This window comes from Pimephales promelas, chromosome 11 (genome assembly GCF_988280905.1).
Source record: "Pimephales promelas chromosome 11, fPimPro1.hap1.1, whole genome shotgun sequence".
Classification (NCBI taxonomy): Eukaryota; Metazoa; Chordata; class Actinopteri; order Cypriniformes; family Leuciscidae; genus Pimephales; species Pimephales promelas.
This window is the reverse complement of record NC_142779.1, coordinates 25329694-25345406: the sequence shown is the minus strand read 5'-3', so window position 1 is coordinate 25345406 and position 15713 is coordinate 25329694. Positions and strand designations below refer to the sequence as shown.

General features: G+C 36.9%; 1 protein-coding gene across 2 annotated transcripts in view; it reads left to right on the top strand.

The window, feature by feature from the left end:
• pcdh15a (protocadherin-related 15a) overlaps positions 1 to 15713 on the top strand; it is a 409861-nt gene that overhangs the window by 148965 nt on the left and 245183 nt on the right. For both annotated transcript variants that reach the window (XM_089117218.1, XM_089117217.1), the window contains 4 exons: positions 75 to 194; positions 352 to 462; positions 4415 to 4585; positions 15561 to 15669. In XM_089117218.1, the coding sequence (XP_088973344.1) occupies positions 75 to 194; positions 352 to 462; positions 4415 to 4585; positions 15561 to 15669 (511 nt within the window). The remainder of the gene's footprint in view (positions 1 to 74; positions 195 to 351; positions 463 to 4414; positions 4586 to 15560; positions 15670 to 15713) is intronic.

Sequence of the window (15713 nt, the reverse complement as noted above, 5' to 3'; positions counted from 1 at the left end):
GCTGTGTTGTTACACAAGCATAAAGCCAGTGTCTGATGTTTGTTTCATGTGTTTTTTTAATGATATCTCTCTAGCTCACTCCTGTCGGTACCACCATCTTCACCGGCTTCTCAGGAAACAATGGAGCCACGGATATCGATGACGGACCAAACGGACAGATTGAATATGCCATTCAGTACAACCCAAATGACCCGGTATTTCCTCAGATCAAACAGACCTTCTGCAGTTACACTCAAGTTCTTCATTGTAATTAATGATTAATTTAGTGACATTATGCATGAATACTGAACTTTCAAACTGTCATGTTTTATTTAAAATACTGCAATCTCTCGTGTTATCTCTCCGTTTCAGATGTCAAACAGGACCGTGCAGGTTGCTGGGACTCTGTCTGGTAACATTGTTTTGGCAGAGCGGCTGAACTATGAGGAGAGAACTCGCTATATAATTATAGTCCAGGCCAATGTAAGATTATTAAAACATAAAACATCCTTCACTGTAACACAATGTTTTCATAGCGATCTTGTACTCAATGCATGTAAGAGGATTGTTTCAGGGTAAATACAACTTAACCTATATTGACATGCTGTTAATTATCAGAGATAATACATTTTAAAATTCTGTTTACAATAATGCACTTACAAAGACTGTTGAAGTCTTTAGGGCAAGGCAGTCTAAAAGCTTAAACACTAAACATGTTATCATGAGACTAACGTGATAAAACACCTAAATTACCGTGTATGCAATCGTAACGCTTAGATCCACAGAAGACAAAGATGATTATAAAAGAACATAAGATTTTTTTTTATGAACTCAGGAAAAACAAGCCAACAAACAGCACGCTAGTGCACAGACAGCAATTGACAATGAATTGAGGGACCAAAGGAACTTAAATAGTGGTACAAACAAGGTTAATAATGAGACACAGCTGAATAGAGGACTAATCAGTAACCATGACAACTCATAAGTGGCGGGAAACTAGACAAAGGAAACTCATGTGAATGAAAACAAAACAAACTGAACATGACTGTAATATATCGCCACTGTCAGACAGAAACCTTTTATCTCCAAAAATGCTACTTTTCAGGAAATGGATTAACGCAATAGTGGTGATGGCAAAGTTGTAAGGTTTTTCTGACAGTTTGAGGAGCCAAGGGAGTTACAAGTTAAAGCTATTTTTAAATCTTTTCAATCTTTTTAAATCTTTTCTTTTTGGTTAAACATTTTCAAAACCCACTGACAGATGTAAAGGGTGACCAATAGTAATGATTTATGAGTAAAAAAAAAAAAATGGTCCAATATTGAAAATATGTAACTGAAGGTACACAGGTAAAAAATCTGTTGGAAATTGTATTTATTTATTTATTTATTTATTTATTCATTACTTTGGCTTTAGTGTACTTGTTTGAGAGTTTGTGTTTAAAGTTTCAGTTTGCATTTGAGAGTGTTTGAGCTTGCATTTGAGAGTTTTTTAATTTGCATTGGTGAGGTTATACTTATGAATGTTTACTTTCTAGTTCATGTTTGAGAGTTGAGAGGAAATACTTGTGAGTTTTGGTGGAGTTTTTTGCATTTGTAAGTTTACGTTAGAGAGTTTTTAAGTTTGTTTTTGAGGGTTCTTGACTTTAAATTTGTGGTTTGTGAGTATTGTGCAAAAGTTCGCCTGCTAGAGCTTCACTGCTAATAGTACAACTTAAAGCTCAATAACACATTTTCAAACACAAGTAATATATAAGTGCTTTAACAAAAATATGAGATTAACATTTCTGCTTTTAACCAACCCGGTCTCATCCCAAGACGTCATATAACTGACGTTTTGGGACGTCTTTTGACCATACGTCAATATTCGCCTTTTTAGGGCCCCCTTAAACGTCGGTAGATGAGGTTATGGGATCCTAACTCTACCCCAGACCTAAACTTAACCCTAAACCTAACCCGTCACCTAAGTGACGTTAAAGGTAAAGCGTCAGTTGTATGACGGCCCGGGATCGCCATCTACCGACGTTTAAGGGGGCCCTAAAAAGGCGGATATTGACGTATGGTCAAAAAACGTCCCAAGACGTCAGTTATATGACTTTTTGGGATGAGACTGTGTTATTTTAACCAATACCTTGCCCAATTGACTTCCACTGTGTTACTATAAACACAGTTTTTGATGTTGTATAGCTCAATCTTAGCCTGGAAAAGCCCACACTGTAAAAAAATATTGTTGGTTTAAATTAAAAAAGTAAGTGACTTGGTTGACTTAAAATTTTAAGTTGATTGAACAGAAAAAAAGTGAGTTAATACAATGAAGGAGATTCATTTAATCATCATAAACTCAAAATAATAAGTTATCTCAACTAAATAAATTATTTAAGTTGATTTGACAAAAGAAAATTTTTTTTTTACATTTTCCGGCAAATTTAGATTTGCTCTGAAAGTTAGAGTGGCAAAGAGCTCATTCAAGCCCATTTCCAATCAATCGAAATCGCGGTACCAATCAGAAACGTTGGGGCGGGCTTTACACGATGACGACAGCGCTGGGATTTTGAAGCAGATTTTGTAGCCTACATTACAAAGATGGATGCCACCATCGAACATGACTCGTTTGAATCAGCTATCGCGTCTGTTTTAAACGATTTGAACGTTTCCTTTTTGTTATAAACCGAGCAAAGAACAACACTCTGACATGTTTCTCCGCCGGGCGCCGCTCTGCATACGTCATCTCCTTCATCACTCTGATTGGTTTTAGGTCTACCTGCAACATCCCAACGCATTCTCATCCCAAAGCGCCATATAGGACGCTTTTGCAAAAGCGTAAATATCCAACGCACATGGCACCCTTTAACGTCTAATGAGACGCTTCGGTTAATGGTTAAGTTTAGATATGGTGTTGGGTAAGGGTTAGACCACTAGGGGGCGCCTTCTGCCCAAATATATCTGCGTCTCATTTCACGTTAAAGGGTGCCATGTGCGTTGGATATTTACGCTTTTGCAAAAGCGTCCTATATGGCGCTTTGGGATGTGAACGGGCTCGACATCCGTTGGTGATGCCCCTCTGTCTATGACGCTTTGCCAGACCATAACTCAGTTACAACTGAGAATGGTCGGGTTTTAACCAGGCTAGCTCAATTTGTTATAACCCACAATACTGCTTTAAAATCAAACCAATCGTCATAAACTCACGCTGGTAATCAAAAGGTTACTGATTTTATTCCTGTAAGAAGAGAGCAATGAGCTGTAAGTCACTTTAGGATTTTAGGATTAAGATGTCTGCTAAATGAGCCCTTACTCCATAACCTTTCCTGTAGATAAAAAAATAACCTTGAGTTTTTGGTCAACCGGTGTTGGGCCTGTTAGGTTGCCACAATGAACTTTTTAAAATTCAAGACACCTCCCTGTATCTGTCACTGAATAACCGGCATCCTGATTCACTTCCAAATGCATCCCTTCACTGTCACATGAGCTGCATACCCAACTAGCTTTAAACCCGTCTAGAACAGCATCTCTGTGAGGTGTCCAGACCCCAGAGGCCGTGACCATGTTTTCATAGAGCCAAATGGCTCAAATAAATGCCTTACAGCAGGGCTGCAACAGCTCTCCTTGAAGAAAATCGAATCATTTCAGGATGTGAAAAATGAGGGGATGGGTTTGTTACCGAGTTCTCTCTCTCATACAAAAATCTTATTGGAGGAAAGAAATAACATTTATTCTAAATATTTATTTAGACCCTGATTACTGGAATTCAGTCAATAATTACAGCAAGGGGAGTTATATTTTACTACATTTACATTTTGTGATTACCTGTCGATCTATAAAGTTTATAGTTTATAAAAGGTTGAATGTTAAAAGTGATACAAAATATATTGAATTAATTAAGCTTTCGAGTAAAACGAATATTAATTAATCTTTTAAAAAAGTAAGTGGCTTTAACTATTATGTACTTACATTGAAATTAATAATTTGATACAATGGACTTACTGTGTTCATACATGTTTTTACATTGTACTTATATTTGTAATTAATATTATAATTAATTTATGTAATTACATTTGCAATTACACAGTTGACCCTTCCTTCACACCTCAACCTACCCTTAAACCGACCCATACCTCCACACCTGTCCCTAACCTTACCCGTATCATACCTCAATAGCAGTAAAAGTGTTTTACAATACAACAGGAACACAAAAATATGTTGTACTTATTTTTCGATGTAAGTACATAGTACTTAAAGCCACTTAATATAAAGTGGGACCGAAAATAGAGTAGATCATTTAAGAATTTATATATTTTGGGGGGAAAACGGTTGTCCTTTCACCTATTTCTATTCTCTCATTATCCTTGCTGGTGTCTCTCTGTATGCAGATCTTTGAATGTTGTATCTGAAGGTCTAGGTATCTATGGTAACATGCCAGCTTTTTTTTTCTTTCTAGGACCGGGCTCCGTTTCCAGGAAGTCGTCGCACAGCAACCACTACTCTAACTCTGGATGTTTCAGATGGAGATGATCTAGGCCCCATGTTCCTCCCGTGTGTTCTGGTCAACAACACACAGGACTGTACCCCCATCACATACCGCGTGGCTATTCCTGAACTCACTGACCTGGTAAGAACTCACAGAAAACATCAGAGGTCTTCAAATGAGCTTCAAATTTACTAGACCTCAAAAATTTGACCAAAATGGTCTTCAGCTTCATTAAGGCCATCTAATGACCATGGTTTCTAGCTGGTCCCAATTGGTTATTTTAAAACTAGAAGCAACGTAAAATCAATGACCGCCTTAAGATAGTTTTACCTGGATTTTCCAGCAAGGATGTTGTCAGATCCTGCTTTCAGGCACACGCTATGACTACAATACTGTATGCAACAGCTGTCATAGCAAGATATAAATCCAGGAGGATGTGTTAACCTGACTGAAACACTTCATCTGTGATCCATTGAGCTGTGGAGGGTGACCTGAGGCTATACAGTGGGCAGTCCTGAATAGATGCTGTGCTCTCTTAGAGAAAGGCTTGAGTGCTTGAGAGCAGGGTATGTGCATTGAACTATAAAGAAATAAACTATGCACTGTATGTGTATTAATAATTCAGCCTCACAAAGCAATATGCACCACTCACTGACTGTCTAATGTACACTACCATTCAAAGGTATGGGGCATTTTTTTTGTTTTTGAAAGATTTATTTTATACTTGTTTGATTAAACATACAGACAAAGTGATATTGTGAAATATTATTTCAATTTAAGAGGTCGGTTATGCAAAACCGTTTTCAGTTTTTCAAATCGCCTCTGTGTGGATTTGTGAAACGGTGATGTCATATTACGTGTTCAGTCTATTTACTGTGTGTGTATATATATATATATATATATATATATATATATATATATATATATATATATATATATATATATATTAAAATGTAATTTTAAAGCTGAATTACTGACATTCTTCAGTGTTCCGTGATCCATCAGAAATCATTCTAATATGATCAACGGTGTGACGGAACGTCGTGTGATGTCATCGACCAGGAAACTATAAAGCACACCTGAACCAAACAGCGTCAGCCTCTGATAGGCTGAACCAAGTTGATCACGGGCATAACAGGAGTATGGGGGAATGCTAATACCCCCGACGCCATAAGAGCAAGTGTCCGTCTGTGTGAAATAAATGCGAACATCTAGGCGAAAGCACCTACGCCCCTGGAGCCGAGGTCCAGATAGTAAAGCCTCACGAATGGTGAAGGCTGACTCATAAGCAGGTGAGATTGCCTCGACCACCCAGTTACTCATCCTCTGTTTATCTGTTTAGAAGTCGGGCACCCCTTTCTGGGTACCCCAAAGCAAACAAACAGTGTTCAGACTTTCTCCACAGTTCTATGGACGTAATCATATAAGGCCCTTAGTGGGCAGAGCAGATAAAGTTCTGGCGGTCTGACGTCTGGAGGAGGATAGAAGGCCTGCAGTACTCTAGCTCTAGAAGGCAACTTACAGTATTAAGGAACTGTAGGAATGTCTTCTGGTGAAGAAAACCCTTTACCATACCAGGAGAAAATTCCATGCACGAGAGAGATACCGAAAGTGCTTGAATGTCTCCAATTCTCTTGAGAAATGAAATAGCAAATAGAAAGACACTCTTTAGAGAAATATTCTCAGAAACTTCCTCAGTGGGCTCAAATAGAGCTAGTGAGAGGCCTTCTAGTACAAAGTACAACAGCCAAGTCCCATGTCGGCCATAATAAAATACCTATAATATATATATATATATATATATATGAAGAGCTCTTTTCCAAAACGCTATAAATCCATTTCAATAGTTTTCAGGAAAACTACATTTTTTACCTAGACCCACACATTTTGTGAATATTCAAATTATCCTGTTTAAATGTTTTATTGGTTCAGTCTGAACATTTTGAACAATAATTATTAAATCAAACAACAATATTGTTAATGATAATTTAAAAGTTAATTTTATTTTTTTCCAAAACGCTATAAATCGAAATAAACCTCAAACAAATAGTACCAATTTCAACATATGCATGAAAAAAAAACAAATTATTAATACCAATTTCAACATATGCATGAAAAAACGAATTATTAAAAATGATCAATATATGATAACGATATTCAAAAAAGGGATGGGCACCCCTCCAGCACATGCACACACACACACAGGCTACATAACATGTGAGCAAAGCGGAGCAGCATGACGCTTAAATATAAGTTAAAAAAAAAAAAACAAAAAAAAAAACATTTCACATTTGTTTTTAATAATATTACATTACTTATTTTTATTATTTCATCTATGTTGAGTAGGCTATGAAAAGGGAACCGCATGAGATGAGTAAGATAGGATCAAAATTCAAAAGCTGCCCAATATCAGAAAATATTTGGAGTGCTTCAGACATGATTTTGACCACTTATTAAGTTTTGTTTTGTAGAAAGCTTGTAAATTTCGTTTCATATAAATTGTATCTTCATTTTAATAAATGTTTCATCGACAAATTGACTGGATTAATACATTAGAAGTAAATATCAGACAATATAATCAGGACACAGAGGCGCGCAGGTGAACCGGAGCGCGTCTCATAATATGAACCGAAACACCGCGATGCTTGCCTCACACAGGCCTGAGAACTAAGCTACAGAAAGCTTTAAATATCTACTTTTAAACAAAACAATTAAAAACTAAAATAAATTGGCAACTCTCTGCGTATGTATAGGCTAATTCGAAGTATGCGTTTCTCTATGCGCGTTCACTGCGAAGATGGCGAGTAAGCATCATCAACTTTATCTTTGTTGCTGACACTGACAGAAAACACTAGTTTATTAATAAACAATTCAAATGTTTCATGCATAATCATTACTTTTGCCGGTTCTTTGTGGCAAGCTTTATGCATACGTTGAGATGCGGAATATGCCATTAAAAACGCTCATATGGTTTCTCTCCCATTTAATTAAATCAATATATGTGATTACTGATAATACAAATGGCTTAAATGATCTACTACTAGTCGACTAGAAAACTAGGACTCATTTTGAGGAATGAATGAACATAATAAACGTCTGTTCAGAGTGCCGCCGTGCTGGATTGTGTAGAGCGCTCATTGAATTTGAGGATTTATCGTGTTTAGGCTAAAAACAGGGCTGGTGCTTATCGCGGCTTGGGAAGAAACTGTATCTTGCAGTACATTTTAAACAAGGAAATATAGCGATCGGCATGAAACGTTGATAGAGCAGTGAAAGGGTTCTGTCCGCAGCAGAATGACACGACAAACTCATTTTTTTTTAAATGTCGTTTAACGCGTTTTGGAAAAGAGCTCTTCATATATAGGCTATGGGTGAAAACTCCTGCCTAGCCAATTCCATGAAAGACAAAAAACACCAAGGGCAATGATTCACAGAGCACTTGCTCAAAACACAGAAGCTGACGCTGTTTGGTTCAGGTGTGCTTTATGGCTGGTTCAGATTACTAGCCTGACTTCGTCATACTCATTTTCTAATAAGAAAATGAGTCTGATACCGCTCCGTTGGGCTTTGATTATGAGGCGTGTCTTAACCGAATCAGGAAAAAAAAAAAACAAACTCTGCACTCAATTGGATGGTCGGTAAACCTACAACCAATCAGAGCAACGCAGTAAGTCAACTCCTTTGCATAGCGCAGTTTTCATCTACAGAACTTACTTATTTTAGATTAGAAGTTAAATAACGATTGTTGCTTCTTTTACTTACTTCTCCATGAGTGCGACCAAAGGAGAAAACACAACGACCACAGGCTTTTCATTATGTCCCATCTTCTTAGCGACCACCAGAGCCAGCTGATAAGTTACACTTTTCCCGAATCATGTTGGAAGGACGCCCTCTGTTTGTCTATTAAAATTAATGCACTGTCGATTTATTTTGCAACAGACGCGACAGCGGAGTCTATACATCTCAATTCTCCAGCTGCAGTCATCTCGGAGGGATATCAGTTAGCGCTCTTTGATAACGTGATGATTACGTCCCTGCACATCATCTGTCCATCATCGTATAAAGCCCGCCCTGGCAATTTGATTGGCCCGTTTATTTCTTGCCTGATTATAATTACTCCTCAATGGAACGAGTCCAGACTGAACTTCCCGACCAAAAAATGTTGTGGGCGGAGTTCGGGCTGGCATCCAGGCTATCAGATTACACGATTTTAGCCCGATTTTGGCACGATCCGTTTGACGTAGGGTGTCCTGGGGATTCGTAAGTGACAACGGGTGTCGGGACGCAAGATTCGATCGTATCATCTCGTATAGTATGTCAAAGTGTGCGACAACCTACATCGCGTCTGTGATGCTTCACGACATCACGACAAAAAGACTAGCTTGTTTAATTTTTTTAACGGTTATCCACGACGGTTCCGTCACATGTATGAGGTTGACCAATAGGAGCACAATCTTTTCCGTACACAACTTTCAAAAATGCTGAAACGAAAGAGAGACGATGGTGCTAACGTTAAAACTAAAAGTAAAAATTTATAAGAGCAATACAACAATATTTTTGAAGGATTGACAGCCCATACTGTCCTCTTCGGGCAATCCAGAAACGTGTCCATTGTCGTGTTTTCTGTCTTTTTTTCTTTCTTTTTTTCTGAACACAGGACAGCCAATACAACACTCACCGCCTCATCCATTGTTTGTTTACGTTCGTTTCAGAAAGTTTCTCGCTACTAGTTTCGCCTTCTCGATGACATCACGTGCCCGTTTAAGACGGCATGTGATGACTGGTCAGGAAGCAACGTGTAGTCTGACATGTGTCGTGTTTACGACACGACAAGATTTTAAGAGTCAAAATCGCGCAATCTGACACAGTGACTATCGTAACAGTCAAAAAAACAATAATAATTGTGTAATCTGAACCAGGCATTATAGTTTACTGGGGTGCGTTTCCCAAAAGCATCGTTAGCCAACTAGGGTCGCAAGTTCCGTCGTTATCAGCATAGTTCGACGAGTCGGTGTTTCCCGAGACCATCGTTCCAACGAACATTCGCAAAACGCATCGCAAAGTTGTGTGGTTTGAACAACAGCTCTCGACCTGTGGTTAGAGGCATCATTTCTATATTGCATGACATTTGGAGGTAATAAATCCTTATACTGAGCAAAATAAGCAGGCTGACATTCAGTACAACCGGTGTATTTTATTTAGAATACATACAAATGTAACGTGTTTGAAGAGTGCGCATGTGCGAACGTGATCTACTATGTAAGAATGAGCCAAACATAGAGTCTGCAAATAAACCAAAATAACAATTTGAAATAGTCCTCAGATAACATGTCTGTAATTTATATTAACAAATCTAGCGTTAATTGGATCTCAAACAGTTTCATTAAAAGTAGTTATTACTCCACCACGTGCGAAACCATCGTGGTTGAACGATACTTTGCGACAATGGGTTTCGGGAAACAGTCGCGACTAGCAAGTTGATTTCTTTAGAGGGTAACTAAACCCCTGGTCAGAGCCTGACTCCACCCACTGGCAATATTTGAAAACTGCTGAAAAAGTGGGCAGACCCCAGTGGAGATAGAGGGGACAAAATAGATGCTAAAACACTCTATCCTGATCGTTTTCAATACTCTCAATTCCAACTCCTGACTCCCTACAATGGTTTTGACGAAACAAGCTGGTTTTTATACTGCCAAGGGCGTAGCTTGCGTGGTGAGTTGAAACCTGCGTACGTCACGAAGTGCGGAACATCCAATAGGAAAATTCAACTGCAGTAGCCACCGTTCAACCTGAAGAGGGCAGCACTAAGGCGCTTTTACACCATATATTGTAGAAATAAAACACTATATCCACAAATGTCAAAAAAGTTACTCGAATCAATGACTGGTATTAATAAAGATCCATTCTTACAGATCATTAACTAAAAAAATTTTGGTTTAGTGTTTAGTTACTCTTTAACAATGCGTCGTACAATGGTAGTGAAACAGCGAGTTACATCGTTGTACGGGAAACGCACCCCTGGTCGATGACACCACGTGACATTCCGTCACGCCATTGGACTGGTTTCATACGTGCTTCATGACCCAATCACGCAAAGGCATTACTACAGCATTTTGATGCAGCTCAAGTTCCTTAAAAGGGAACAATTTTGTTTTCAATTGTTAATGTCACTTTTGATCAATTGAATTAAGTCCTTGATGAATAAAACTATTAATGTTATTGCTGACCTCAATATGTATTTATGTATTTTGAGGGGTCAACACTCCAATCATGAACATTTGGTTATCTTCTTGTAATAATCTTGTTCATGGACTCATTTTGAAGTCTTCACTGGACATTGTATGGACCTGCTCAGTATGTGTGTCATAGTGTTGTTGATGTTTTCTTGACCCTTTTCCAGTTAAATGTCAGTCCTTTCATATTTCCCATCACATACTTTGCTCTACTGACCTGCGCTTGGCTAAAGATGAGACTCATACAGCAGGGACAGGAAGGGTAAGAAACGAGGGATTTAGATGAGATAAGAGGTGGATGATGAAAGTTAGCTGGTACAGGTTGAATGAGATCAGGGACAGGGAGAAAAATCAGGATGAGACCCCCAGTTATACCACAGGGTTCATCACGCATCAAAGCCAAAATGTGAAGGTTTGATGAAATCAGAACCCAGTTGAGGTGAGATAGGGTGGGCAGACCTTTGAAAAGATGGGTCGTGCTGGAACCAAACTACATGGAGAGAGAGAGAAAAAAAATGGTCAAGGCTGATCTTTGCTAAGGGGGGACTTCTGTAATTTATGCTAAAAATGTTTTCCACTGCAGAAGCTGCATTCCCAACGGCTGCCAGTTTCTGCACTGAATAAATGTGCTGCAGATTTGTTTCATTTCCAGCAGTTTAACATTCTCTTTTTGCATTCTGCTTACTGCAGTTCTTGCATTTTTCGCTTTTCCTGCTGTTCTAAGATTATCTCGAAAATTATGAAGGATTAGTGTGTGTGAGGGAATCCATCATTTTTTATTGGATTTTAGTGCATCTTCTATTCATTCTGTTGATCTGCCATTACTGTGTGTTTGGAGAAGCATATTAGCACACAACTCCTACCCTTTCTGCAGTAGGTCTGTATGATTACCTGACATTTTCTATGCAAAAATGCTATGATCTGTTAAATGTTAAGTTAATGAATATTAAAATAAAGCACAATTTAAAATACAATCTATAGTATACAAGTTTTGGGTCAGTAAAAAAAATGTCTCTTTTTTCACCAATGCTGCATTCATTTTTTTTGAAAACACAGTAAAAACATTAGTATTGTGGAAAAAAAAACTATTACAATTTAAAATAACATATATTCAAAAATGTAATTTTCAGCATCATTACTCCAGTCTTCAGTGTCACATGATCCTATAATGATCAGAAATCATTATAATATAATAATTTGGTGCTCAAGAAACATTTTGTATGATAGTCAATGTTGTGCTGCTTAATATTTTGTGGGAATCGTGAAACCTTTTTCAGGATTCTTTAATGAATAGAAAGTCATGTAAACAGCATTTATTTGAAATTTGAATGTTGTGCAACATTATAAATATTAAAATAATGGTAACACTTTACAGTAAGGGTACATGAATTATCATGAATTCATGTGTAAATTCATACATGAATTATGCATTCGTTCATGCATTATTATCTCATGAATCATCAGGAACTAACGCAAGTTCAATATTTTTTATTTATGACTTCATGAATGAACAACACCATAATTAAAACATTAACTAAGATAAGCACATCATCATGAATAATGATTTATTACGCATAATCATGATGATTTCTTTGTTTTTTGTCTATAGGTCAGTAGTCACCACTTTAGTTGAGCGGCCACACACATGAACAAGTCATTAATAGATAATGCTTAGTTAATGATGAATACTTTATTGGACATACCCCAAAATAGACCAATCACAGCTCATAGCACACACATTCTGTTATTCAAAATTATCTATCAATGACTTCATCATGTGTGTGGCCCCTTAACTAAAGTGGTAACTAGGTCACTGATGAACAATGTTAATGGTGGCATAACTGTGAACAAAGAAAACATCATGATCATGTGTAATAAATCAGAATTCATGGGGATGTGCTCATCTTAGTTAATGTTTTAATTCAGGTGTTGTTCATCCATGAAGTCATGAATGAAAAACGTTGAACATATGTTGGTTCCTTATGATTCATGAGATATTAAAGCATAGTTCAAGCATTAATTTACACATGAATTCATGATAATTAATGTAGCCTTACCGTAAAGTGTTATCAAAATATATATATATATATTTTTTTTTGAAAATTTAAGATATTCTGGCTGCATAAAAAAAAAATGTAGTATTTATTTGCGATAATTTATTAGTTACTTTGTACCCCGTGGTAGATTTTGTTTGCAGTAGAGTCCTCACACACATTTAGAAAACAAAGGGACACTAAATCAATTCAGCTCACTAAATTACACATGCAAAGGTTTTAAAAAGTTATATGCTACATTGTAGTTACATAAGGTAATTACCTTGCATGTTTGAAACTTGCTTCCAGTAATCTTCCCATTCATACTGAAAATGCACATGCTGCACAGTATACTTTATAATGCAGGAATTGTAAGAATAGTATTTTAATAATTTATAGCAAACATATTCTGTGTCAATGCATAATGCGTTCTCTAGATACTGTTTTTAAATCAGAAGTCAGTGTGTAATGCAGTAAGCATTACGCTAGTGTTCCATTCCGAATAGTTTCTTTCTCATTTCCTTTGGCAGGAATAGTGGTAATTAATGGGGTCACATATTTCACAATTAGAGCTGGGATATGGTTTGAAAGTCTTTTTCCTGTCCCCAGGCACAGATTAATCACCCTAATGCCTGCTGGAAGGGGGATTATGGGTAGTTTTAAACGTCTCAGGTGGACAAGAATTCTGATTTACAGCGCTCGCATATTTAACATTGAGTGCTTGTATTTAGACTGCCATTTTAATGAAGCACTCATCCCAAAGGAGATGCTTCTTACTTATTATCATATCTGTTAGAGGCCATATTTGTCTGCATGAAATGCACACTCACAGATTAGTACAGTCAAGTGTCCCAAGAGTTTTGCTTTTAGCCCAGAGGAAAACTCTCCTCGGTGGATGATCTTTGAAAGCTCGAGACTTAATGGAGATCTCAAAATGTTTTATTTATGCATCAGCTTTGTTTGGAGGAATTGTTTTGAGAAATACAAGTATACCAAGTAGATAATTTGTTAAGTATACAGATACAGGTAACAGTCTACAATAAGGTTGCATTTTCTTAACATTAGTTAACTACAAAAAAAATTGACTTAAGAATAGAGGGAATGCATTGACGTCACTTTCCCGGCGGAGCAAACACTCTCAGCCTGACCAGCCTGGTCTCATTGTTAATACGTAGGTATTTTACGTTTTTGCAAAGAAAGAAAACGTACTTTTTAGTATGTTTGGATAGATGCTGAAACGTATAATATAGACGTATCTGCAACATTTAAACGTAACATTATTACGTTTTTACAGCTACAAAACGTTAACTATTTACGTATATTCTATATCATAAAGATATCTGTATAATTTCCCTTTCTACCATTTTATCGATAAATGTAAGATCCCATAACCCTAATCCCAAACCTAAACATACCCATTTTATACATAATATAAAAAAGGATACAATGTAATGGACAGATGTGTTGGGAAATGGCAGTTTTATTAAACAATATAGCATTAAAATATATTTTGAGCCACCAATCGTACTCCTACCCCTAAACCCATAACAATTCCTTAAAACTACGTAACAAACTACAATTATGAAGAAAAACATAACTAACAGACAAGTATAATCACAGTAATTTATTTATTGTGAAAATGTCCAAACCGATACCAAAAGCCGTTCACATGATGAAGCGTTGCAGTCGCAGTCCTCTCTGACATACACTGCTGCATGACTGGATTTGATAGGGGAAACAGCGAAAATGCGACTAAAACGAACAATTTTATCAATTTAAACTAGGCTAATTGTTGGACTCAATATAGTGTTCCTTATAACTTACTAAAGATCCAGTGATCCATGGATATTGACATGCAGCCAGCGATCGTGTTGCCTGACATTTATGTTTGCCTGATTTCGACACAGAGGAAATAAGAGCAATATAGACCTAAACATAGGCTAATATACAGTACGTATATAACAATACAAAATAAATGGGTATGGTTTTACACCTAAATTCAGCATATTGACACAAAATGATAACTGCAAATCCATCTTTCGCTGACTGGAGTCCAGTTGTTTCTGTGAATTGCAGCGATCCAATTGCTCCTCTTTCTATAGCACTCTGTAAAAATATACCTCCGTTTTTTTGTCAAATCTAGTTGTACAGTCAACCGCAAAGCTCTTTCCCACTTCATAAGTGTTCTGTTTGTTTTTTGCGGCATTCACGCTGAAAACATATATAGCCACTCAGTCTTTTTACCACTCACTGTGAGTAACTGCAGGCACTCCGGCCGACGGTGACGTCACGCGTATACCCTCTATTGATGATAACACTTTAATTTAGAGATTTAACAGATCAAATTCTCGCTATGAAAAATTTGCTTATTAACATGCACATTACTAGGATATTGTCTGTTTATGCCTTATTCTGAATGATCATATTCTACATCCATTAATCCTTCCCAATACAGGCAAAAGTCATAGTTAACAGTGAAAACTGGACCATCATCTAAAAAGTGTAACCAAATTTACTAATTTTAGATAATGTTTATTTCTAAATTCCCTAATACATTATTAAACTGACAATGAACAATTGTATTTTTTTAACTAATGATAAATATTGAAACAAATGTGTTACTTAATGTTAGATCATGCATTAATGGAACCTTATAGTAAAGTGTTACCGGGATATAAAAACAATATGGATAGTAATATAGTTTAGATCATTTGGTTTTTGGTCTAACTTTTGCATCATGTCTAGGCTGAAAAAAAAATGAAATAAAAAAATATATTGACATTACATAATGAACTTATTTGCCAACTTTGATTTCATAGGCAACTATTTCTGTTTCTGTTTTTTTTCTAGAGTAAAGTGAACCCTCTGAATGTGACTCCTCCCATTCGAGCCATAGACCAGGACAGAAACATCCAGCCGCCCTCGGACAGACCCCGAATCCTGTACTTCATACTGGTTGGTAGGTACTTCAATTTTGCAAGTGTTGAAAAATAGACACGTGAG